Here is a 27,626-nt window from a genome sequence, read left to right on the forward strand (position 1 = left end):
TTGTTTATTTAAAAAGGAAAGTAGTGGTTTTGAAGAACAAAAGTGAACATTTCGCAGCGGGGACGAAGCGGGCCCTAGTTTCGCGCATTAGCAAATAACACTCATTTGTGGTCCGTTTGGAACGAAGGAGACACAATCATCAAAACGGAAAGGCTCGTTTCATGCAGTCCGTGATGGCCGTTTTAATGCTGATTGAAGCACTCACACATTCCGTTATTTCGTTTTCAAAAAAAAAAAAACAAAACAACGTAACCGGTGTATGCCTGCGTTATTAGGCAACGGTCTTCCTGTGGACGGACTCGTTCCAAAACTACCCCTTCACTAATTGTTCCATTTGATTCCGACATTTAGCAAGGAAATTAGAACATTCCACCAGACGGCAATGAATTAAACTTGTATTAGCGTTTGCTTACAACCGTCAAAGTAAAATGCTTTGCTGTCGTCGTAATATTAGCCAAAACCACCACATGTATAAAGAATTTAACTATCCAACTTAGTCTACCTAAGCTAACCGGTAAGTATGGCAATATTTAAAACACCAGTCATGTACAATAGGATGCTAACGTCAACAAGATAAATTTCACGAAAAATAACAAATTTGCCAGGAAGTCGCAGTTTTGGGAAATAGCTTAAGTTAGCAAAGATTTGGGTTTGCAAATGTAAGTAAAATTCTATTATATTTGCAAGCTAACAATTCGTCTAGTGCGGAGGGATATTATTCAGAAAACATTTATTTAGATAAGTTAATTGTAAATAGAAACGGCTATTCAAGCGGGAAAGCCCCACGAGTTAACTCTGCAGAAACGTTTTTTTCCAGCTTTCAAGAATGCAGTCTAGGTAATGACGCTAAAAATTCGCAGATTGATAGTGTCAGGAACCGTACGAATGACCCATGATAATGCTTAAATCGGTACCTATGCCCACACATCGCGCCTAAAGTGTCTGGTTGGCTAGCTGATTTTGCAAGAAAATTCAAAAATGTCCTTTATAAATTGCTACTTAATGGTAGTAACTAGTCTTATCTACCTAAATAAATGAATTGCTTCAGGTCAGATGTTGACCTTTTCTGACTTTAATACACGTTCTGTCCATTACAGCGATACATTTGAGCGCATAACCTGATGTTACTAGCTAATCAAAACACACAGGACGATTCAAGGATTCTTCGTGATAGCAGAAAGAAACTGACTAACGCGTTGCCATTTTTGAATGCCCCCTGCTGGACCAGGGAAACACGACATGAAAGTGGGAGTTGAACAATATAATCCTTATTTCTGTTTCAGTTGTACATGAAACCAGAAGCAATAGAAAATATGCTTACATTTGTTTTTAGATAATATGTTTATTTCTTCTGGTTTTATTTTAAATGCAGTTAATTTCCTTATACCGCGATATGGAATATTAGCAAACCTCCCCCAAACTAAGCTTAAAATGGTTTGCCCCAAGGGTTACAGGAAGTTGTAGCAGCTGCCATGTTTAGCTGCTTTGTTGTAGATTTCTTGTAGGTTTCCTGCAGATTTTAAGTGTTGCAATGGAACCGAGCTGGAGTACGTTTTTATTTCAGGTAAGTGCGCTCTTTTACGTAATTTGTTTGCTTTAAAGGGATCGTTGCTTATAGACCGACTGAACTGTAGGCATTGTTTGTTTTAAACGTATAATTTTAGCTAAAGCTATCCAAGCAAAACAATGGTAGCTAACTAGCTGCTACATCAATCCCAGACTTCCAGCTGTGAGGTATAGGCATGACGCTTAGAAAAAAAATCTGCTCTCTTCTCTATTTTTTGCAGTTAAGAGTAAGGTCCTAGTTGCATTGAGTGTGTGAATTAAGTTAAATATTTGGCAGATCCAGTGCTTTATTTGATATGTTGAACAAATACTTTTCCCAGCTTATCACGTCTAGCTAGCTTGTGAACAAGATCATTCGTGGCATTCGTAGTAGTAGCAGCACCAACGACACCGCTAGCTGGCCGGCCAGATATCTTGTGTCTTTATCGTGTTAGCTAGCTAATCGTTTTCTTTGACATGGGTCTGAATGAACTCCCCACTATAAAACAGCAACTAGCTGCCGATGCATCCCCCTTAAAACTAGCGCTAGGATGGGAGGAAGGAAAATGGATCCACACTTCCGATTCTTTTCAACTTTTCCCCCCGTATTCCTATGTAACCGCGGTTTGGAGAAGGAATTCAAACTATGCACCAAAAGCTGCAGCGAACGATCGTTAGCTGGCTAATTTTGGTTGCGATGTTTTGCCACCTTGATCATTAGTTGTGCTTCAAGTGCGGCCTTTCTATTTGAGCGATGAGCATCATTAGTTAGCTAACTTGTATATGTGCAAAGTGAGTAGGCGTTGTATTGCCCATTTTTGTTTGTGTTAATTAGCTGACTGGCTAATGGCGTATGTATAGCTAGTTAGCATTCTGTATAATTAATAGCTCGGTAATTTGTGGCCACTTGCTGACTTGGTTCAGATGGGACGGTCCTGATAAATCTGCCATTCAGTAGCTAGCTAGATGGGGGGGTCATTTTCATTGAGCTAACGGTAGCTGAGATTTAGTTTTTTCTCAAGTACTGCGTGGACTAGGGATGCCAAACGTGCCACATAGCTACTTAGCAAGCTCATTCGTTATATATTTATTACCGCTAGCCTTTTTCATATCACATTTCAAGCACTGGATTATGAACAAATGGACCCCTCTCGAAAAAAAGTTTTAATGGTTTAAATACTCTCTTCGGTTGTTAATGAGAGACTAGGAGGTAGCAGGAGAATTCTTCTAAAGTCGCGAACTTTGAGACTAACTTCAGCTTCCAACACTAGTATTGCTCATCATGGAAGTACTGCATCCCGTCTGGATTTGTGACGGTTATCTGCAAACATTTGCTTAAATTTGTTTTCTTGACGTCTGTAGCTAGCTAGTCATGTGGAATTTGAGAGAAGGGAGGATTGATCTATGATGCCCAGTAACATGGCTATGTTTTCTTACTCTAGCACTTGGTTTGGAGTGGACATTCTCTTGACGCCCAGACCGAAGTATGTTCGCCGAACACACAGTGAACATGTATTGGCTAGTTTAGCAAGTTCTGTATATTTCGATGCAGTGGGCTATGTCGCCAGTTACTACAATCTGATAACAAAGTCGCCTTTCAAAACGCTACTTGCTACTTGCAGTTAATGCGCACATTAAATATGGTTGGTAATTTCTGTAATTAGTGGCTGCTTGTTGGTTGTGTCGTCTACTCCTTGCGCAGTCAAATAACTAGTCTTATTATATCCCTGACCTAGTTTAAGTTTAACAAATGTGCATTTGAAAGACACGCGAGGCGCACGTATCATCAAATGTACATGTACATGCACATCACAGGTCTGTAACTAAGCAAATGCCTGAAATGCTGTCGCAGGGCAATAGGGTTGGTATGAGATTTTGAAATCCCAGATAGGTCAATGGCGTTTTAAACTTAGGCGGATTCCAGTCCAGCCGTGGTTCACATGACAGCTTGCGACACCAAACATTTATTTCCCTTGGACCTTGTAACTGCAACAAGTAGGCTATACTGCAGAAGTCGTTTTGCATCGAGTCTGTAATCAAATCCACGTTCTCCTGTGTCCACACTTTGCACGTGCACTCATAATTTATGTATGTAGTTTGTGTTTACCTATTTAACCATAGGTAACAACCAACCAATCAAATTGATTTAAATTGTTAAATTAAAAATAATATATAATACCATGTACAGCATATTAACATCAGGCTAACACAATAAAGTCACAAAACTTATTTCGGTTAGTCTTCAGGGAGAGTTGGTGAAATTCCACAACTCTCACCACTATCCTCCATTATATGCAGAATTTACATCTCAAATTCCAGCCAGAAAAGGTCAGTATATTAAAAATTAGCTTTTTAAAAACGGGTCGCAAAAGATCTTATCAAACTGCGCAGTGGCAGTTACAGCAAATACTCCAGATGTCAAGGGTATACATTTTATTCTTCTTCATATAGGGTACTGGTAAAACAGATGCATGTGTTTACATATTTAGCATAAATGTTTATCATGGAGAGCTGAACGTGTCTGGGATATTGGCATTTTGATCTGTCCAGAATGTGTTTGGCTGCCATTTTTTAACCTCTAGGGGGAATTCTGTTACCAGTCATGTGTATCTTAAAAATAACCTCCCCTGTACAACACTTGATGCGTTTTTAGAAGGTGATCTCAATATGCGGGCTGGGATGGGGGGGGGGGGGGGACATTGGTAAGCAAGCAGATTTTTGATGGGATACTGCTGCCTGCAATCTCGGGCAGTTTATTTTATACAGTTCCTGTTACTGTGGGGGAATTATAGTTTTGTCCACATCATCGTGTTTAGGACCAGTTGCGTCCGTTGCCCCCTTTTTGAGATAATAACTCTGTTAGCGGTGTGTGGCGGAGCGGCGCAGCTGTTGCCGTGTAACAGCCGAGAGCGCCAAGAGAGGCCGCAGTGGATGTTTCATAACCAGTTAGGCGGAAATATCGGAAAAGCGATGTGTGAGACGAGGGCATTCGCTTTTTTTCTCCACCTTTTTATTTGTTTCGATGGACGTGATGAACTTTAGAGATACCGTAGACGAACCACAGTTGATATTGTTCCGGGGGTATCAGAGGTAACCAGTAGTTAGAAAAATGTGGCCAATGCAGTTGGACTTTTTCATAATGTTTCTTCCCTGAATCGATTATTCGCGCGAAAAGCTATTCACGCTGTATTTCAGTTGTTTAGCCAAATCGTAATTTTCCATGAATCCGCTATAGAAGTGTAGCCTACGTGAGCCATCCTGACACGCGGGTTTCTTCCATTACTTTCGTTTATTCCACAAATTTTTCAATTTATTTCAGGGATTATGCTATAGGCTACATTACTTTAAGAACCATTTCACGATGATACAACATTTCAAAGGTTTGTTGGGAAAACAATTATAATATACACGCGCTTGCTTGAAGTAAAAATATATATATACTTTTTTTAAACTGCCACCAAAGCGCCTCATTGATAAACGACGTTCTCTACTGCACCCTAATCAAGTTGGACTGACGCAAAATCCGACCTGTGTGAAACTCTTGAGAAGAAAAAAAATTCCTTTGATTCCCTTTCATACAAGCGGTTCAGTGCAGTGGGTATTGTCCGAGTTGTGTGAGAGTGCGAGCACGTGTAATCCCTTTATTCCTTGGCTCAGGCCAAGCAAAGCAGTGGCGCTCTCGATACCCATTCAGTCGGAAACGGCAGCGGTTACGCGCCGGCGTGACTCAGACGAGTCTCAGCGGGATCAGACCTCTCTTCCCGGTTTTCTTAGTCATTGATTTTTCCCCTGGGGATGTCAGTTGGTTGGTTGATTTGCATCGGCTTGGCGGAATAATGACAGAAAACCCGCCGCGATCGTCATGGCCAACCAGTAGCTCAGTCAAGTTCATTTCCTGTGCCCTGGTTTATGCGGTCTATGGCCCTGACTAGCTTCTGAGGAATGTACTTCCTGAGCGCCGTTCCTGTGGTCTGAGAATATGACTATTATGCATTTATTCGAGGATGCAATGTTATAAAACCTGCATCGAATATTATGGCAAACCTTGGAGTTAAATTGAGTGCTGTACCCCTTTCAGATCATAGACAAATAATAATAATTAATAATAATAAATTATAAAGCACCTTTCATGCAAAAATTACACACATTGATCAAAGAACAATGCATGATATATACATGCAGGCATACTTGTTTAAAAAAATTGGGGGGAAAATAAAATAAGTTACAATAAAATGTAAATATACAGTCAGTACACAAAGCTGAATAAAATAGCCAAATAAAAGCCCAAGGAAAAAAGTATGTTTTGGCTGCTTTTTAGAATTAGAGTCTGTTCGGGTTTGTTGTGGGGGAGAGTGTTCCATAGGAAAGCGGTAGCACACCCACCACTGTTTTAATGCTTTTTTTCTGTAGCTAAACTGATTAAGCCTGCGGTGGGCTGGTGCATGCAATGAAATACAGTCTCGGATGTAGGAAGGTGTTAGCCCGTTTAGTGCTTTACAAACAAACTGTGACTAAAATCAATCCTGAAAGAAACGTAGCCAACGAAGAGCAGCAAGGACAAGTGTAATAAGTTCCCTCTTCTTGGCGTCTCATTAAAATTCTTGCAGCAGTGTTCTGAATAACTTGGACGTTTTCAGTTGACCTCTTTGGCAGGCCAGTAAGAAGTGCATTACGGTGATCCAACCGGCTTGAAATAAAAAGCAGTCTATCAATATTTCGGCATCTTGCCGAGATAAATACGGCCTCATTTTGGCTGCGTTTCTAACGTGGAAAAAAAAATGCAGTCTTGGTTACCGTGCGGTTCATGACTGAGGTCGGCATCTAAAATCACCCGTAGGTTTCCAACGTCCGATTTTGTCTGTTTGGTAGGTTGCCCAATCTTGCGCACAGCTCCTCCTCTCTGACTTGAGACCAGCTAGGAGTACCCCCGTGTCTTCCTGTTTGAGTTTTAAAATGTTTTTACCTCCATTAAGCTGTTAAGTGCTAGGCTCAGGGTTGCTGGCACAGAACCTGTAGCTGCTCTACCAGCGAACAGTGAGTTACACAGGGCATCTAGACGGCTTGGCACCAAGGCAAACACGATAGTAGAACTATGCTAGCTTCTATACGCGGTCCTAACATGAAGTTTACATCGTCATGACGCCTGATGTTACCAAGAGGACGCACACGCAAAGAAAATGGGAAGGGATCCGTGAATATTCCCCTGAGCTCTACCGTGGTTAAAGACAGCCGTCTGTGAAACACGGACTCCCGAGTTACTCGAAATAGTGTCTTTCTGCAACATTTGGAAGTACGTTACTCTTTGATATTGACGATGTTAAAGGTAGATTAGCAAAGCTATGAAAATGTTTTGGCGTAGAAAAACGATGCCGACGCGAAACGTAAAGCAGAGTAATGGGCCAGATTTATCTCTTTGTGCGGCATCCTGTACCCAATCTCTAGTGAACATTTCACTGCTGTACCTGCCCCAGAGTGAGAGAGCTTTTCAGATAATCAATATTGCATATTTAAAGAGAGTGGTTTTTATTTACAATTTACAGTAAGTAAATAATTTATATTAAAGTAATTAGTGGTGCTGCCTGAAGTCTCGTTCAAAAGCTGTTGCTTTGATACTGGTGTTCAGCCTCTGCCCCCCCACCCCCCCTGCCTTGTCTGCTCCCCCCCCCCCCTCCCTTAAACGCATTACGTTTTGGTGGCATTTCTTCTGGAATGACCTCAGCCTTCGTTGTAGATTTGTGTCAAAATCATGTGATTGGTGTGAAGGCACAGCGGGAGGCGTCGACTGGCCCCGTTGATTGTCTCTGGGGCCTGTCAATCGTGCACGCACATGGCCCTGCCTCGCGCTCTAAACGCCTACGAGTTCCTCCGCTGCGCGCGCTCAACGTTTGCGCTTCCACTTCCCACCTGTCGAAGCTGAAACATTCCCATGCGATGAAAGTTAAGGGACTCGACCAGGTATAATGCTGCAGCAGTGGATGTTTGTAGTTAAGAGAATGAGTGGATGGGCGGGAGCGTATGAGCTGTGCATCTTGGTTGCTTTATAGCATCTGTGATGTAGCCTGTGTCCATCTGCGCGGGAACCTGCCACAGACTGCTAATCCTATTCCCTAGGGAACGGGCCTTTTTGGGCTACTGTGTGTGTGCGTGCATGCGTGTGTCTGTGTGTGTGTGCGTGTGTGAGTGTGTGTTTCCCCTGGGCTAGAGAGCGTGTGCGTGACCTGTTAGTGTGGAATCTAGAGTAACGCTGGCTAAAGGGGCACAGGCCAAATCAGCATGGTACTCACAAAGACCCCCCACAGGGCTCTCGGGTACTGTGTGTTGCTGGTGGACTAGCTGTGTCCTCTGTCCAGCCCCCCCCCCCCCCCTTAGGAGAATGGTGTGGATGAAAATCAGTGAACGTGTCACGCGAACATCCCCACGCTTTGTCTTTGGGTGCTAGTGACTGAACCCCCCAAAAAACAGAGGGTCAAGGGATTAACCCCCTGACCGCCATGACTGAGCTACCGCTAGGGTTGCCTTAATCATAAAAAAATTCCCTTCTGAATTTTTAAATAAGTGATTTAAAAACTCCAAACAGTATAAAATGAGTGTCCAAGCGGCCCTGTACGCCCCCCCCCCCCCCCCCCACGTCAACCACACTCAGTACTGTTGCATTTCAAACACGGTCCAAGTTTATAGCAGAGAGATTACAGCGTTCACTGCTGTTGTTTTTTTGTTTCTTGACTTGGTTTCGGTTGGTTGTAATCCAATGTTGAGGCGCTGTACAGGTGAATTCAGAACTCATTGTGAAGTGATGGGGGTTGCCTGAAACTTGGTGTCTTGCTGTTTGGACATTTGATTGGTTGACGTGAGGTAGCCGTTCTGACAAGCCGACTGTTAAAATAATTTACTTAATTGGAGGTGGGAATAATCCATGTAGTTGAACATACTTTTTCTTTCCCCCTCCAGTGTAATTTTCCTAAGCTTTATCAGTCTTACTAATGCCATTAGCACAGCCTGTGGCTGTATTTGTGGTTAATTGAGCTAACCAGGGGAGATGCCATTTTGTGATGAAGCAAGTTAACCAATTTAAACTACCTTAACTGCTGACTTGCATCACTGCCAACGTGATAATCTTGAGCTGCTCCTTTCCCTTGAGCTGCTTCGATTCCCTTTTCTGCCTATAGCCAAATTGTGTTCAGTCACAGACCTGGTTGTGTCAATTTATTATAAATATGATAACAGCAGAAACATGACTGCCGTTAATATTGTAGTCCCAATATGCATGCAACCACTCTGAACTGTTGTTTGAGTAGCTTATAACTTGTATAACGCTTTTTAGAATCTAGTTTCGTAACTGAGCAAACTCTGATACATGCATGGACTGCGGTAGTGCATCAGTGGATTTTGAGTTATACTGGATTTGTTGCCTTTATTATGGCCCTGCTGTGAAATCACATGGTATCTTGTTTATAAATGAAGAACAAGGTATTTAAATAAATGTGGGCATTCAGTCCACCTGAATTGGATCTCATGGACCAAGCTAATATAATGGCTCACTAGCCTGCTCTCGTCAACACACTTCAGTTTGCATGAAATACAGGATGGAAGTTCTGGTATTTTCCTGACATTCTATGCTAAAGAGACCATTGTCAGTTTATGAAGTGTCTGTAATGGGCACGTCTGTAGTGCTCAAATGAATAGTGACTACAGATCACATATGACCTCAAAGTGGAAGTTCTTACCATAGAAAGTTTAGATGTAATCATATTTAAAATGCCCAGGTTGCACAAACCTCTTTTCGGATGTGACTGATCTGACATTAGCAGTTCCAGTCAGCGCCTCATCTTTATGAGACTGGTCTTATAAACTGAAACGTAATGCATTTAAATACAAGTCATATTGCTGTATCAACTTCTCACCCTTTTTCAAACAGTAAAAAACTTTGGGTGGCCAGCCTGTGTTCACCAGCATTCACTGCTGTGCACGGGTGCTTACGGTTTGCTTCAGTTCGCTGTTTTGGTGTCACGGTTTCAGTTTGGCTTGGTTCTGTATGTTTTTGGTAAGGCGGGGGGGGGGGGGGGGAGTACAATTGGCATTCAAATTTTCATTTATTTGATAGCAAATGTTATTAGAATGCTTATAATGTAATAAAAATCAATATCAAAAGCTTGAAAACAAAAAAATGTAAAAAAAGGAAAATAAGAAAGAAGAAAATCCCCACATTTATAGCCTAAAGCCATCAACGTGAAATGCAGCATAAATTCAACCTGCATTAGACTATGTAAACAAGACAAGAAAGAGTACATTCACTTGAATCTCAAACTGAACATAATCGATTCTTAAACAAATCGTGGTTTTTCCATTTGAAATTTGAACGCAGTATTTAACTGAAGCAAAATTGATACACCCTGGTTGGAACTGTTCTCTCAAAAGGCGCCACTTTGCTGAAAAGTACTACTTGTGCTTCTCACGTACACATCAGGGTGATGTTGACTCAAACGGTCCATAACGTTCAGTGTGCCGCCATTAGCATACAGCACACATTTATGAAACGACGCTTGCACACAAACGTCGTTTCATCCACCGCCATTTTCCCACGACTGTCCTCGTTAACCCTGAGTCCACAGAGCTCCCGAGCGACGATGGCAGAAGATCCTCCGCCTGGTTTTTCCTCCTCCCCCCCCCCCCGCCTGCAATTTACCAAAACTGACTGAATGCCAGTGTGGCCAACTCCCAAGACAAACGCAGACTAAAGACTCATCTCTTCAGGCTGCACCTCTCCCCACCCCTCCCTAGCCTATAGTTTAGCTCAATGTACCTAGTTAGGATAATACGATTATGTTAGTTTATTTGGCAGGATTGTTGTTGTTGTTGTTTTTGTCTGATTAGGCAAATGTAATCCCAGTGCTAGTTTGTACTTGGTAGGATTGTTTGCTGAACAGGTTACTCTACAGGGTTGGAGTCCTGATCGATGTGGTCACTTCGGGCACTACGATCCTTACTTCACTCTAGTGTGTTTCTTTTGCACCCTACACCGTGAACCAATGCACTTGTTGTACGTCGCTCTGGATAAGAGCGTCTGCTAAATGCCCGTAATGTAATGTAAAAACGAGCAGCCTCTCCTCGAAACGCAGGGCTAACGTTATTCTAGCTCCACATCCGAGCACGGATCCAGCCTCTCTGCTGTCCTCGGTGTGGTTGGGTCTTTGAGGAACAGCAAACACAATTGTTTGGAAACGCTATCAAGCGGTTTTGTTTTATTCCACAAGAAAACCACGACCTATGACTTCAGACTTTTTTCTAGCTACTTCAGGTGTTAAGAAAACAAGCCCAAATTTGCATTTGCAAGTGGATCTGGCAACTCTGCCAACTGACTGGTGCTTCAGCTGTAACCACAATGTCACCTGTGCAAATGTATGATTAAAATAACAAAATTTAACAAATTTGTACCTATTCTGAAAAGCATAGCTAGCCATAAGATGATTTTTGAATCAAACAAACAACCATGGGTGGCAAACCAAAAGTTTATTTTTTAAAATTATTTATTTATAGCATGAACCATTGCATCCCTAATTCGAATGAACTTAAGCTAATGAACAGGTTTCTTTGAGAATTATCTGTAGAATCTGGTTAACTTTCACCAGTATCCAAACCGTTACAGTTGTTTGACCATTTTTATGTGTGTCGGATTCAGATCCTGGTGTGCATGCATCTCTGACTGAGAACACCTTTTAAATGAATGTTATAGTGTGCTATAGACCGTGGCCCTAGATCACCCCTTGGCTGCTCATGGCGTTTGTCTACTACCTCCCAACCAAACGATGACTTCATTATTCTATGCCTTTTGTTCTGTAAGCAACTCCGAAATGACTGTACAAAACCGATGAGGACTGTCGCTCGTTTCCTTCCCCTCCCCTCCCCTGTTTGAGAGTGAGATTCGTCGGACTTCCCCTGTTTGATTAGCCGCTTGCGGCCGCGCTGGAGCGGTTGATGCACACCCACTGCTTTGAGCGGGGCCTTTCCCGGCCGTGTTTCGGGTCTGACGGTCTCCCCCAGTGTCTGTCTGGGGTGATTGACACGCCTGTCATTTGGACCGAGGCTGCGGTCTGTCTTGCAGCGCACCGCTTTAAACGAGGGGGGGTGGGAGGGTGGGCTCCATCCAGACATTTTTAATATGCTGGTGGGGCTTGTTGGAACATCACTAAGTCCAGACTGAGGGCCGTGTTTAATCTCGTGGTGTTGCTGAAATGGGACGGCCCCCTCGCTCAGCAAGGCCACTCTTAGCTGCATGGTCTACAGGGCAGGATCACCCAAACTATGGGTCGGGTCTCTGTGTTTCATAAACTGAGTCGAGACCCATTATGGGGCACAGGAGTGTCTGAAGAGTGTTTCTGAACGAGTCTGTAATCCACTAGGCTATGCTAGTAATTGTATTTGACGGGTCCCTGAAAGGTAGTAAATTTCTCAATTTGGTCCGTTAAAACGTTTGAGAACCTGTAGTCTATAGGGTTTCCCTCAGTTCCCTCAATTTGGATTTTTTTCAGCTCATTGTTTACTTCAATTTTTATCTATTTACTCGTATGCTATTGGATTCCGCCACAAATGTGCACACATTGGCTAGATGGTGTGTGTATTGTGTGCATGCAGTGGGGGTAGTTATTTAGAAAAAGAGGAAATGTCTTTAAATAAGTCCACGGTTATCTCTCTGAAAAGTGTTATAGATAGATGATAGATTGATAAAGGACTATTCAGTTCATAACCATCAGCTATGCAGTTCAACTCACTGGTGACTCAAACAAGGCCCTCAGAGATACAGCTCCTGCCTGCCTCATGGTGCAGCGATAGCCACCCACCCCCGCCCCCCTCGCGCCCTGCAGTCTCATACATGTGTTTGGCTGGCCGGCCCCTCCCTGGGACACCTGGGCCAGGTCCGGGCTCTCTTCCTGCCTGACCCCCAGGTGGAACGACCCCACTCCGAGGCCTACCCCCCCCCCCTCCCTTCCCTGCCCTCACCCCCACCCCACTACCCCCACGCCCACCCCCGCTGCCCCACCACCCCCCCCACCCACCCCCCCTTCCCCACTTCAGTCAGGATGGTGGAAACACTACCCCAAACACCCCCCCACACTACCACACTACCCTATACCATTACTGCTTGCCCTTCATACCCTATACCCTTACCGCTTGCCCATCCTACCCTGTACCCTTACTGCTTGCCCACCCTACCCTATACCCTTACGCTTGCCCACCCTACCCTATACCCTTACCGCTTGCTCATTCTTCCCTATACCCTTACTGCTTGCCCACCCTACCCTATACCCCTACCGCTTGCCCTCCATACCCTATACCCTTACCGCTTGCCCACCCTATCCTATACCCTTACGCTTGCCCACCCTACCCTATACCCCTACCGCTTGCCACCTCCTATCCCCTTTACCCTTTGCCTACCCGCTTGCCCATCCTACCCTATACCCTTACCCTTGCCCACCCTACCCTATACCCTTACCGCTTGCCCATCATACCCTATACCCTTACCGCTTGCCCACCCTATCCTATACCCTTACCGCTTGCCCATCCTACCCTATACCCTTACCGCTTGCCCACCCTACCCTATACCCTTACCGCTTGCCCACCCTACCCTATACCCTTACCGCTTGCCCACCCTATCCTATACCCTTACCGCTTGCCCACCCTACCCTATACCCTTACCGCTTGCCCTTCATACCCTATACCCTTACCGCTCGCCCACCCTATCCTATACCCTTACCGCTTGCCCACCCTACCCTATACCCTTACCGCTTGCTCATCCTTCCCTATACCCTTACCGCTTGCTCATCCTTCCCTATACCCTTACCGCTTGCCCTCCATACCCTATACCCTTACCGCTTGCCCTCCATACCCTATACCCTTACCGCTTGCCCATCCTATACCCTTACCACTTGCCCACTACGCATTTACGCCTGGACCCTGTAGTGTTATGATCCTACGAATCTCTCCTGTTGCTTCCTTTTTATTCAGTTGGATGTATGCTTTGCCTTCTGGTGCATACATAAGTGTGTATGTATGTTCTGTAGTCTACTCCTTACTATCACTGCACTCTATTGTTTTCATGGCACTCTGAGGTTCATCACTGACTACTTGTGAACCCTGCCATCACTCCAGATGCTGTACTGCTTAGTAAGTCGCTCTGGACCAGAGGGCCTACTAAACACCACAATTGTAAATTGTTAAAGAATTTCTGCCTCCAGAGAATAGCAGTCCGTTTGTAATGGCTGATGGTTATGAAATGCTTTCAAACGTCACCACCGAACTGCCATTCACTGTTTTCTCCCCAGGTGTCCATACTGACCCCCTTGTGTTTACAGGATTTTCTCCTCCGGCGTCTGAAGCCGGCTCCGCGTGCAGCCTGTGTTTTCTGTAGCCCGCGCTCGTGCTGACGCCCCCTTGTGGTGTTTTGTGTGCCTCAGCAGGCGAATGAAGCCCTGCATCACCAGCACCAGGTGGCCCAGAACAGCCTGCTGCCCCTGCTCAACTCCGGGTCCGACCCGCCGGACCAGAAGCCCGTGCTGCCCATCCCGCTGGACCAGAAGCCCCCGGTCAGCGTGGCCGAGCTGCTCAAGGACAACGTGGCCAGCGGGACGGGGGGCGGGGGCGGCGGAGGGGGAGGCGGAGGGGGAGGGGGCGGCCTCCCCCCCCACGTGGTGGTGAAGAAGGAGCCCAAGACCAAGACTCCCTTCATCTGCGGCTACTGCAACAAGGCCTTCCGGGACAGCTACCACCTGCGCCGGCACGAGTCCTGCCACACCGGCGTCAAGATGGTGTCGCGGCCCAAGAAGGTGCAGACGGCGCCCACCATGGTGCCCCTCATCTCCTCCGTGCCCCGGGAGAGCGGCGGGGGCAACCCCTCCTACATCTCCACCATCGCCGGGATCCTCACCACCGCCACCACCTCGGCCTCCACGGGCTCCAGCATCATGTCGGCCACGCCCATGGGCGGGGCGCAGCAGCACCAGCACCAGCACCAGCACCAGCACCCGCACCAGCACCAGCCTCACCAGCAGGGGGCGCCCAAGAAGCCGCCCAAGCCGGTGAAGAAGAACCACGGCTGCGAGATGTGCGGCAAGGCCTTCCGCGACGTCTACCACCTGAACCGCCACAAGCTGTCGCACTCGGACGAGAAGCCCTTCGAGTGCCCCATCTGCCAGCAGCGCTTCAAGCGCAAGGACCGCATGACCTACCACGTGCGCTCGCACGACGGCGGCGTCAACAAGCCCTACATCTGCTCCGTCTGCGGGAAGGGCTTCTCCAGGTAGGCCAGCGCCTCTGCGTGCGTGACTGAGTGTGTGAGTGCGAGTGCGTGCGTGTGTGTGTGAGTACAAGTGCGAGTGTGTGTGTGTGCGAGTGTTTGTGTGTGAGTGACTGTGTGTGCGCGTGTGTGTGTTTGTGTGACTGTGTGTGTGTGTTTGTGTGTGTGTGTGTGTGTGAGTGTGTTTGTGTGTGTGTGTGTGTACGAGTGTGAGTGCGAGTGAGTGCGAGTGTGTGTGTGTGTGTGTGACTGTGTTTGTGTGTGTGTGTGTGTGTGTGTGTGAGTGACTGTGTGTGCGCGTGTGTGTGTGACTGTGTGTGTGAGAGAGTATGGTGGTGGGGTATTCACTGGTTGTGGTGTCACATGCTCCCCTGTACATGTTATTGTGTGGAGGCCTGGTTCTGGGACCTCTGTTGCGCTCTTAGAGGCGGTACGCTAGCCGCTTAGCCCCTGAGTCCGGCTGTAGCCCCTGAGTCCGGCTGTAGCCCCTGAGTCCGGCTGTAGCCCCTGAGTCTGGCTGTAGCCTGGCGTCTGCCGTTTGAGGCCTGTGACCCGCCCGGGGAGAGCGGGCGGTGTATCACTGTGGCGCTGGCAGCTTTGGCCTGTCTCTGTGGAGCGCGCGGCAGCGCACGTTTCTGCTTTTCTCCATACGGACTTTTTAAAAAAAAATTTTCTTCTTCAGATCTACCAACCATTTAGCAGATGCTCTTTTCCAGAGTGCCTTACACAACTTTTTACATAGCATTAAAAATTTTTTTTTTTTTTTTTACATTGTATCCATTTATACAGCTGGATATATACTGAAGCAATTCAGGTTAAGTACCTTGCTCAAGGGTACAACGGCAGTGTCCTTACCCGGGAAACGAAACAAACAAAATTTCTCAAATTCTGGAACTCGGACTAATTGAAGAAGTTCATAAGAGAAGTGTCATGTTTTTTTTTAGAAGGAATGTTCATACATGATTTTTGGCCAGTGTTGATGGCCCTGCTATGAGTGGGGATGAGTTGGAACATTCTAATATTTGTCCACTTTGTACGCTATTCAGTTAGCTCATCGAGTCATAAGTTAGTGTTGTTTTTATTTGGCACCATAAATGGCTTAATGCTGACAGTGTGGTTAAAGCAAATAGAGTATGCTATGTTTAGTGACGGTCTGAAGTCCACACTGTCATAGTCTAATTGCCGTTTAATGAGTTGTACTTTCACTTACCATTCCATTCATACTGGAAACGGTGGCTTTGTTTTCCATTCTTAATTTTAAAATTCACTGGTGAACAAAGATTGATAGGCTTTTTACTTGTGGTAAAGAAACCGTTTGCTGAAAGGGGAATGTTTTGGGTTTCACCAGAGGATCAAACAGACCTGCTTTGGTATGAGCTATTTGTCATTCTTGTTGCAATCTTAAACAATCTCAGATTCCTAATTCATTTTGGTATTGTGAGGCCTGAAAAAATGTTTTATTATTGCTGAACTGTGCTAATTTTTTTTTTTGATCTTCTTAATCTCAGATTCCCAATTCCATGTAGTATCATGAGACCTCAATTATATCATTTCAGTACGCCGCCAATAAGAAGACATTTTATGTTGGCTATTTTTAAATTTAAAAAGGAGAGTAAGCGTAATTTAACATTTAGCACATTATTTAATAGATTTGATAGTGGTTTACTTGGAACGTATTGGATTGGCATGTTTGTTTTCTGGGATGTGGCTTGTTTATTCTTAACGGACACAGACTATTAGATGGGTTCACCCTGTCACACACATCCACACTAGTACAGGCCAATGTCACGATTGGATGAATGGGTTTTGTGAATCGGAGTTCACGGAAAAGGTAATGATTTGTGTCTGAGCCGGAGAGCTGCCAGCTCTGCTAGGCTAGGCTGGGTGGGGTTAGCGGTTTGGCGGCTCTCCTGACGCTCCCCTGGCTAGACTGGTGCTTCTCATGAGAGGAGGAGAGCCGTCTCTCCTGCACCCCCCCCCCCTTCCCCCAACGGAGCACTCCGTATCCCGGGAAACAGCGCCTGGGGTTCCGCTGGCGTTCGGTTTGGGCGTTACCCAGCGGAGCGCGGGGGGGGGTGGGGGGGGATTGTTCTAAGTCTGTGGAAGTGGGGGGTCCTGTGGGGTTCTGTGGAAATGGTGGGTCCTGTGGGGCTCTGTGTAAGTGGGGGGTCCTGCGTGGTCCTGTGGACCGTTGGGTCTCTGCACATTGCAGGGGTCCACCAGAGCTCCTGCTCCAAGCTCACCTTTCCCTTCCTGTTCCCCCAGACCTGACCATCTCAGCTGCCACGTGAAGCACGTTCATTCCTCAGAACGACCCTTCAAGTGCCAAGTAACGGTAAGACTGCATTTTTGCAAACCTATTTGATTCTTATTTATTTTTTTGGGGGAAACCATTTCTGCTCCTGGATATTCTTAGGAGATTCTCTAACTGCATTCTCCCTGCTTGTCATGTCGATTGTTTGCTGGAAGGATATTACTCTGTTTTAAAAGTGAGATGTTGAATTAAATTATCTTGCTTCACTGAGCATGCTTGGTTTGTGTGATGCCACTGAGCATGCTCGGTGTGTGGGATGCCACTGAAGCGACACTGAGCATGCTCAGTGTGTGGGATGTCACTGAAGCGACACTGAGCATGCTCGGTTTCGTGCGCCCGCAGGCTTGCACAGCCGCCTTTGCCACCAAAGACCGACTTCGCTCCCACATGATCCGGCACGAGGGCAAGGTCACCTGCAACATCTGCGGCAAGATGCTGAGCGCGGCCTACATCACCAGCCACCTGAAGACGCACGGCCAGTCCAGCTTCAACACCTGCAACAAAGGTACGCGTGCCGCGCCCCGCCTCGCCGCACACGCGCAGACACGCCCTCCTCAGGGTGTTTGGGAGGACAGGTGTGCTGCCACCAAAGTTACCTGCTAATCTGACAGAATAGCGGAGATACCTCCTTCGGTGTCTCTGTACGGCAGCTTACCATCCTTCAGGCTTTCACTCCAACCCTAACAAACACATCTCACTCAACAGCTAGAGCAGGGCTGCCCAACCCTGTTCCTGGAGATCTACTGTCATTCAGGTTTTCTCTCCCAACCCTAACAAAGCACTCCTCATTCAACAGTTAGCCTGTTGAGCTGCTAATTAGTATTTGGTGTGCCAAATTGGGGTTGAAATGAAAACCTTCAGAATGGTAGATTACCGAGGACAGGGCTGGGAACCAGGGATTTACTCGATCCCTTGTGGTCTTCACCTAGCCGGCTAACCCTGTGAACACCGTACCTCGCTGCGGTTAGGTGGGAGACTGTAACCCTGTGAACACCGTACCTCGCTGCGGTTAGCCGGGAGACGCTAACCCTGTGAACACCGTACCTCGCTGCGGTTAGGTGGGAGACGCTAACCCTGTGAACACCGTACCTCGCTGCGGTTAGGTGGGAGACTGTAACCCTGTGAACACCGTACCTCGCTGCGGTTAGGTGGGAGACTGTAACCCTGTGAACACCGTACCTCGCTGCGGTTAGGTGGGAGACGGCGGACCCTGTGAACACCGTACCTCGCTGCGGTTAGGTGGGAGACTGTAACCCTGTGAACACCGTACCTCGCTGCGGTTAGGAGGGAGACTGTAACCCTGTGAACACCGTACCTCGCTGCGGTTAGGTGGGAGACTGTAACCCTGTGAACACCGTACCTCGCTGCGGTTAGGTGGGAGACTCTAACCCTGTGAACACCGTACCTCGCTGCGGTTAGCTGGGAGACTGTAACCCTGTGAACACCGTACCTCGCTGCGGTTAGGCGGGAGACTGTAACCCTGTGAACACCGTACCTCGCTGCGGTTAGGCGGGAGACTGTAACCCTGTGAACACCGTACCTCGCTGCGGTTAGGTGGGAGACTGTAACCCTGTGAACATCGTACCTCGCTGCGGTTAGGTGGGAGACTGTAACCCTGTGAACACCGTACCTCGCTGCGGTTAGGTGGGAGACTGTAACCCTGTGAACACCGTACCTCGCTGCGGTTAGGTGGGAGATGCTAACCCTGTGAACACCGTACCTCGCTGCGGTTAGGTGGGAGACTGTAACCCTGTGAACACCGTACCTCGCTGCGGTTAGGTGGGAGATGCTAACCCTGTGAACACCGTACCTCGCTGCGGTTAGGCGGGAGACTGTAACCCTGTGAACACCGTACCTCGCTGCGGTTAGGTGGGAGACTGTAACCCTGTGAACACCGTACCTCGCTGCGGTTAGGTGGGAGACTGTAACCCTGTGAACACCGTACCTCGCTGCGGTTAGGAGGGAGACTGTAACCCTGTGAACACCGTACCTCGCTGCGGTTAGGTGGGAGACGCTAACCCTGTGAACACCGTACCTCGCTGCGGTTAGGTGGGAGACTGTAACCCTGTGAACACCGTACCTCGCTGCGGTTAGGTGGGAGACTGTAACCCTGTGAACACCGTACCTCGCTGCGGTTAGGTGGGAGACTGTAACCCTGTGAACACCGTACCTCGCTGCGGTTAGGTGGGAGACTGTAACCCTGTGAACACCGTACCTCGCTGCGGTTAGGTGGGAGATGCTAACCCTGTGAACACCGTACCTCGCTGGTGTTAGGCGGGAGACTGTAACCCTGTGAACACCGTACCTCACTGAGGTTAGGAGGGAGACTGTTCCCTGTGAACACCGTACCTCGCTGCGGTTAGGTGGGAGACTGTAACCCTGTGAACACCGTACCTCGCTGCGGTTAGGTGGGAGATGCTAACCCTGTGAACACCGTACCTCGCTGCGGTTAGGTGGGAGATGCTAACCCTGTGAACACCGTACCTCGCTGCGGTTAGGTGGGAGACGCTAACCCAGCCGCTCTCCTCCGAGTCATCTCACAGAGCCGACGTCTTCGAGCTACTGTACAGAGGGGGGGCCGCATTCCCCGGGATTAGTACCCAACCCACGGGGGGGGGGGGGGGGGTTAGTCCGTCCAGCTTTTGGAGGCTGAGTCAGAGCCTTCAACACCCCCCCCCTCCTCCCAAACACCTGTCCACTTACCCAGCTGTCTGTTCTACTTAACAGTCTCGATGCATGACATCACCCCCCACCTCCCCCCCCCCCCCCCAGCTGAAAAAGCCAGACGGAGCGTGGCATTCTGGCGATTTCCCCGTGCGAGCTCTGACTCATCGCAGGAAGGCGGGCGCGTACTCTCGCTCTCGAATAGGGGAAGCTGAGTCATTTCGGACGGTTCCCCTCTCGCTGGCGCCGGAGAAAGAACGTTCTGTATTTCGCTTCTTAATCAGGCCGGGACCGGGGGGGAGCCAGCGCAGCGTCATAGGTCAGCGTAAATAACCCAATATTGACGCGGTGGCGCGTGCGGTCCCGCGTGCGGTCCCGTCCCTCCACAGTGCGGCGGTGTGGCGGTTGCCAAGCGATCAGCCCGGTTTTGAAAGAGACCATGTTTTTAGAGCGAGGAAGATCTTGTGCAATTATACCACGCACACGCAGACTCACTAATGAAATTGGTTCATTCTGGGATGTACATTCCCATAATTTATGGACGTCCAACTCGCCCTACCGCCTCAGCACAAAAGGGAAAATTATCTCGGTAATGATTAGTCATCGGGGACATTCTTTATAGGTGAAAGCCAGACACTTGCAGGCTGGATTTTTTGCAGTTGGGTCTTGAATGGATGGAACCGTGCCAGGGCACAGGCAGCCTTGGGGCACAGGCAGCTTTGGAGCACAGGCAGGCTTGGGACACAGGCAGCCTTGGGGCACAGGCAGCTTTGGGGCACAGGCAGGGCTGTGCTGCTCTCGTTGAGAACATTGCATGCGGAGAGACAGGTACTGGTTTGCCAAGCTGAGCTGGGGGACTTGCACCTTGCTGCCATTGATTTTGGATTCATGGAGAGCGTCTGTAAAGATCTGTTTGTAAACAGATCTGGGGAGCGTCTGTAAAGATCTGTTTGGAAACAGATCTGGGGACTGGCTGTAAATATGTTTGTATACGCTGTCTGCAACTGAACAACTACACCCTCCTTCGTAGCCATTGCTGTTCAGAACTCGCCCTGCCTCACAGGTAGCTAGCGTCGCTGTTTACGTAAAGAAGAGGGCGGTCCCCTCTTGCAGAGGGATGGGGATATTAAATTAGCAGGTTGGAGGTGATTGGTTGACTAAAAGGTTTTTTTTTTTTTTTTTGTAGAAAAATTCTGTTGCTTGATTCGCCTGTTTCACAAGGGAAATTACTGAAACTCTCAGCTACATTTAAAACCTCTCATCAAACGGTTTCACAGTGTGTCACAATGTGAAACAAAATGTCACAAAATGTCACAACAGTACCGCAATATGAGTCTACAACCCATGAAAATCACTGGAATTTGTGTCCCATTTAAATCCAGCTCAGAGATGACTGTTTTTCAATAACAATAATAATCACTAAAAAATAATAATAATAATACTAATAGTGATTGGTTTTACCCCATATAATTTTAGGCTAAATTTGAATTGGTGTGCTGGGGCAGGGCTGGCCAGTAAGATATTTACTATTTCCCGTAACAAGAATATCATTGTTAATATTATTTTTATTCTGTATGTGCTTCACTGTGCAGGTGAATTTATTTAATATTTATTTTATGCAGTTAAATGGGGTTAATGTGCTGTTGGGAGGGACTTCCTGTTAAAAATGTCTGGGCTTTGCAGAGTTCCGTCCTGTGGCCAGGAGGTTGCAGGATTGCTCATGATTGGCTAGGAGTTCTGCAGGATTGCTCATGATTGGCCAAGACCCCTGCAGGATGGCTCGTGATTGGCTGTGCTGCTCTTTTCTTTATTGTTCTAAAGTCTTCCCTTTCTTCCCCCCCCCCCCCCCAGACACTAACAGCGTGTGCAACTCCGCCTCGGCCACGCCCGTCACGGCCTCGACCGCCATCACCACGGCGATGAACCGCGGCAACATCAGCAGCAACCCGGTCACCATCGCGGCGCAGATGAGCATCGCCACCAACACGGTCAACATCACCTCGCCCGTCAACCTCCAGCACCCGGTCACCATCACGGGGCCCGTCAACATCGCCTCGGTCAACATCCCCGCCACCGCGCCCATGAACATCGCCCACCCGGTGGCCATCACCACGCCCATGCCCATGAACATCGCCGGGCCCCTCAACATCGCCATGCGGCCCATGGAGAGCATGCCCTTCCTGTCCCAGGTCCTGCCCTCCTCCCCTCCCTGGTAAAACGACGGATAAAACGACAACAACAACAAAAAAAAAAACCGCCTCGTCCGGACTCTACCACCCTCGCATCCAGTCCCTCCCGTGTGCCCGCCCCCCCAGGGCTACGCCCTCACCCCTCGACCCCCCCCTCCCCCCCCAACCGCCCCCCCAGTCGCTGGGTACAGAGGGCAAGGGGGGGCAGGAGACTTCAAACCCAGGAAACGGAGAAACGCGAAGGAGCCCCGTCGGCCAGGTTACCCGGGGACCGACTCGCTCTCCGTCCCCCGAAACGCCGCGGCTTTCTCCACACGCAGCTCCCGGTGCGAGAGGGGAGGGGCGTGACCGCGACCGTACCCTGCGGACTGGATGGAAGAGGAGGAGGCGTTGTTCAGGGTGAAAGAGGGAGAGGGAGAGAGAGAAACGAGTAGGAGGGAGGAAAACAAAGACTTGCACCTGCTGGTTTTAATGTTTCAATGGTAGTTTTGCAGAGCATTGGATTTTTAGTTTGGTTTTTTAATTTTGTTCTGTTTTTTATTATTATTATTATTATTATAATTATAGCCTGTTAATCAGTATTTAATAGCATTTTAAAACATTTTAAGGAATAAAGTCTAAAAATAAGGGACAGCGGACTTCCATAGAAGTGGAGGTTTTTTTTTCTGAGAACGTGTCCTGTGTGTGAATGTGCTTTGTGCAGACTAGGGGAGGACGTGTGGATCTGAGGTACAGTTGCTGTAGGGACGGCTGACCGGAACGGGCAGGGTGACTTCCGCCCCCTTCTATCCCACGGTCATCGTTCTGCACCCTCCATTATTACATCAGCGCAAAATGGCCCCCTTCCCTTAGTTAGCTTTCTTCATTCGGTTTTTTTTATTTTTTTTAAATGGGATCGCTTTGATGTGCTTCTTTTAAATTGGTTGGCAGCGTACCTTCGCTGTCATTTTTATAGGAAACGAGAGCAACGAGTTCTTGCACTGAACGCGTGTCCCGCGTGTACCGTTCCGAGAACCGGAGGGAAAGGAGGAGAAACAACAGTATTATCAAAGATGGAATGTTAGTGTTGGGCAATCAGCCCTTAAGTGTAGAGAACGGCGCCATCTAGTGGCTGGCAGACCGCATGCTGTGAGGTGGGTCCTAAAGTTCACCATTTTATTATAATTATCATGTTGGTGACAGAAGTAGAGGTTTGCTAGGATTATTTTGTACCCTTAATTTCTATTTTCTGGAATTTGATTTTTATCAACATTAGGTTTATCCTGGATTTATTTTTTATGTTACTTTGTAAATATTTAATACCATATACTACTCTTTCCTTAGGGAAAATAAAGTACCCCCCCCCCCTCCCCCCAGGCTAGAGATTCAGAGTTGTACAGCTGAGCTCTCAGGCGCTGGGACGTGGGGGCGAAAGAGTCTACTTTACATTATGGGTCAATTCTTAATCAGAGCCTTCAAAACTTAAACCCTTAACCGGCTATCTGTTACTGGTGAGAGATGAATCAGGTTTGCATAGAAGGGAGCTTGGGTGGGTGGACAAACCCACCTGCCAACAAAAAGAAAGAAAACATTTCACTGTTGCAGTGAGATGTGAGGTGCATAGTTGCTATTAATTTACATTTAATGCTAAGCATGTCCGTTTATTCACACCTGGAATTCGCTCGAATAGTTGTGCAGTGTGTTAGTGGTGTGCTACGTGCTCCAAGCCCCGCCCCCAGCCGCCAATAAAAAAGAAACACTGCACGAGGACCGAAGTGCTGCGTTAATTTGTTGCGAGCTCTAAGACTGTCTGACGTGAAGTATAGAGGACGGAAAACACTAATAAATTTCACCCTGTTCATTTTAACCCGCTTGACGTGGCAGAAGCCGCGAGGTAGAGCAGCACCGTCGTTGTGCTGTGCGTCTTCCTCGCTCACGTACGAGGTGCGGTGTCCCTGAGCTTTTTTCGGTTTTACACGAGCCGTACAGCGTAACTCCCGTCGTGAAAGGAAGTCAACTTCGACATGGGGATTGGGCGTGAGAAAAAAAAAAACCGCAAATTCCTCTTGGGCGCTGTTTGGCTCGTTTTACAGCAAACTTTTCTCTTCTTTATTTTTACTTAATTGCCACAAAATAAAATAAAGATGCAATTATTTTTTTTTTTTTTTAAGCTTATCCATCAGCAGAAGATTACACCGGGAGCGGAGCACGGCTAATCCGCTAGGGTGTGTGACGGAAGGAAGCTAACGCGGCGCGGCGTCTGCCCCGGTCCCGGTTGAATAAATTCAGCCGTTGGGCTGCATTCGAATCTGATCTTCCACATTTTAATGTCATGGCTGAATAGGCAGATTTCTGCTCCCTGCTAAGGCAGATGAATGTATATCTTTGTACAAAACTATTTAGTTCTGAGGACGTGGTAGTTACGGATAGATACGTGCAAGAGAGGAAGAAGAAACAAGTAAGATAACCTTTTTATAAAAAAAAGAAAAACAAACAAAAAAAAACTTTTGTATTAGAACATTAACAACGGTAATTTTGTATATATGAAGACTAGGCTTTCTGATTAGCAGAAAGGTAAAACATTCCTACATTTTTTTAATGTATGTCTGTCAAAAAATAATTATGTAAACATATGCGCAATGTTTCCTGTGCCTTTTATTTGGGTTGTCTAAATAAAAGAAAATGATAAAACACGAGTGTGTCTGCCCTCTTGGTACAGTCCGGCTGCCTCACCCCTGTCCCTCTTGGTACAGTCCGGCTGCCTCACCCCTGTCCCTCTTGGTACAGTCCGGCTGCCTCACTGCCCTCACCCCTGTCCCGCTTGGTACAGTCCGGCTGCCTCACCCCCCGTCCCTCTTGGTACAGTCCGACTGCCTCACTGCTCTCACCCTCCCAGGTAAACCTCATCTGCTTGCCCTAAAATGGCACCCCCACCTTGTTCTTGATCACAGTTAAGTATGTACTACTCTGGCCAATTGAAACAGTATGTAGTGTGCTGTGACTGATCACTGTGCTCGTGATTGAGGAGATGTGGTGTGTTTCCACCAAAGCAGGATTACTGAGTTAGCAGGGTGACTGCACTGAGTAAAACTCGAAATAGCGCATTTGCTTCAGCCCATGTTCCATAATGTGCAGGTATCCAGGTTTTACTCTGCAGTTATCCAGCTAAATGTATAATCCTGCTTTGTGAAACAGGGCATTAGACTACAGAATTAGCTGGATAACTGCACTGAGTAAAACCCGGAACCTTACTGAATGTGGAGCATGGACTGTAGTATAAAGGGTTGTTCTGGGTTTCACTCGGTGCAGTTATCCAGCTAACTCGGTAATCCTGCTTTGTGACGCAGCGCCCAGGCGATCTCCCCCTCTGCTCTGTCACACGGAGCCTCAGGCAACTGGACATTCTCTAGTCCCCTCCGTCAGGTGCAGGTTTGCTCAAAGCGGTCTGCGGTCCAGGTGAGTGTCACCTGTGAGCTGTGGGCTTGGTCACATTAACGCAAGCAGAGTGGGGAAAGGCTCCTGCTGGCCCCTCCCCTACTGCAGCCCCCCTCTCCCCACCAGAGCCCCCCGGCCCCCCACAGCTGCTGTCCCGCCTCCCCCACACCAGTTTGGGTGCCCGGGAGAATGAGCAGCGCCACCTGGCCTGTCCCAGGAATGCATAGGCCTGTCAGGCGCTCTGGGGTATGTCCGTTCACACTGCCCACACCATATCTCCCCAAAATCTGTGTACACTCCCCCCTCTGCTGGGACACTGGACCCATTGACTCAATCAAGTGCGCCTTATTAGAATGACAGCGAGCTGGATCATGTGACCAAAACGCGAAAAGACATACTGCGTGAAAGTAGACTGTACTGCCAGTTCATATTTCTGTTCCCCAATTACGTGCCAGCGAATCACCCTATCACCATCTACTGTGTTCACAAATCATTAATAAATGCGTTTCCAACTGCCTTCATTGCCATTTGTGTTTGAAATGATGCTGCCCTGGTCACACGGAAGCATCTAAAGCAGTATTGATTTTTCCTTCCATTTCCTGTCTGTGACCTTTCAACTCTTCATGGACCAGCTGCTGCACAAATAACCCCAGAGGTGTGTCTTTCAGGGTTAAAGGTCAGTGACGTCCTGATTCTTCCCAAATGTTTGGTGTTCGTTTTGCTGCCACCCCAAACTGAACAGACATACTTTTAATGATGGTGACCAACATAACAATGCATCTGAGTGTTCAAATACAAATGTAAAAATCAAGAAATATATAGAAATTATAGGCAGTATTGCACTGTAAACAAAATATATCAAAACTACCGGATATAGCTTTTTCAGATATTTGTAACACTCATTAGAATTTTCTATTAGAAACTTAAATGGTTAGTTGAAAAACTCAAGGTTTCTAGGCCTTTGTAAATCACCCTAATGCTGTTCTCATTACTCACTTGCAAACATACAATGAAGTTGAATGTTAAGAAGGATGAACGCTCAGTGTCTTCCACGTAACCGTTACGTCTCAGTAATACAACGCATAACCTTCAGATAGCGTTACCTTCACAAATGACGTCACACATTTACCTCCCGCCGTCGCAGTGTCTTGTACAATCTTTTTTAAATGTAATTTTAACATTTTAGTTTCTTGGGCAATCGTTGCATCTTCGGTTTTATCCAGTGACGTGAAAAACCCCACTGGCAAAATATTGTAAACTAGTCACAATAATGCAAAAAAAAAAAAATCGTTTATACAAATGAGAATGACTGATTAAATTATACACTCCGCTCAATTCAGTTAAACAAGAAGCATCATAGCTTTCATTCAAACTGACACACAGTCGTTCGCTGTAGTGTACCAGGTGTGAGTTAATTGTTCCTATATTTACATATTTTAAAGGATATACAGCCTTGTATAAAATACAGTCATGCTGCAGAATTAACCTGCCATCATTAACTATCCTTAAAAACGACTTGCCATATTTTGTCAGTGAAGAATTAAACCGCAAAATGACGGAGAAAAAATATAATTGTCATTTAAAGTAAACTTAATGCAATTGGATAGTTCAAAAAAAGTGAAATGCATCAACTGACGTGAAATTCTACAGTAGCCTACTTTGCACATAAATTTACATCTTTTCTTTTTTCTTTTTTACAGGGTAGCCGGATGTTGCCCTAATAAAAGCTTTAGACAGCCTGTTAGTTCCTAAAATATTTAAAATCACGTTGTTATGTGCCGTTGCTATTTACTGCGAAGTCTGCGGTTGCTCAGTTAATAGACAGTTATTTCCTATAGTCCAGTTATTCAGTGTTCTTCTTTGCATTACCTATATCTACGATGAGGAAAATTTAAAATTGTGATACTGCAATATTGCAGTTTAAACTGCTGCAACGTTTCCCTAATTGTATTACTCAATACACCGCAAGAGGGCTACTTCTCCCATATTGAAGTCCATTAGAATTAAAATAGTGTTACTTTATGTATATGGTTAATGAGTTAAGTTTAATTAGTTAATTTTCTTGACAGTTGATGGCGCGACATATCATGTCTAATTTATTTTCTAAACAAAACTTTGAGAAATAAATAATTTACTTTTTTCTTATTCTTCTTTAGTTATCTCACTGATTGTAAGAGTTATTTCCAGTGCTGTTTCATTTCCTCTAGTTCTA

The 27,626-nt window shown here is 46.8% G+C and overlaps 1 protein-coding gene across 2 annotated transcripts; it reads left to right on the plus strand.

Annotated features, from left to right (window-relative positions):
• The first annotated feature begins 1,406 nt into the window (after window positions 1–1,406).
• Window positions 1,407–24,672, plus strand: LOC135236731 (vascular endothelial zinc finger 1-like). 2 transcript variants are annotated; one of them, XM_064303245.1, is made up of 6 exons: window positions 1,426–1,564; window positions 2,988–3,029; window positions 13,995–14,836; window positions 17,099–17,168; window positions 17,490–17,652; window positions 21,663–24,672. In XM_064303245.1, the coding sequence occupies exons 1-6, from the start codon at window positions 1,532–1,534 to the stop codon at window positions 22,025–22,027; spliced, it is 1,515 nt and encodes a 504-aa protein (XP_064159315.1). In that variant the 5' UTR covers window positions 1,426–1,531; the 3' UTR covers window positions 22,028–24,672. The 2 variants fall into 2 exon arrangements, with proteins under 2 accessions (XP_064159316.1, XP_064159315.1); XM_064303246.1 differs by lacking the exon at window positions 2,988–3,029 and having other exon boundaries at window positions 1,407–1,564.
• The last annotated feature ends 2,954 nt before the right edge of the window (window positions 24,673–27,626 follow it).

This window comes from Anguilla rostrata, chromosome 12, assembly GCF_018555375.3.
Source record: "Anguilla rostrata isolate EN2019 chromosome 12, ASM1855537v3, whole genome shotgun sequence".
In the NCBI taxonomy this organism is placed as follows: Eukaryota; Metazoa; Chordata; class Actinopteri; order Anguilliformes; family Anguillidae; genus Anguilla; species Anguilla rostrata.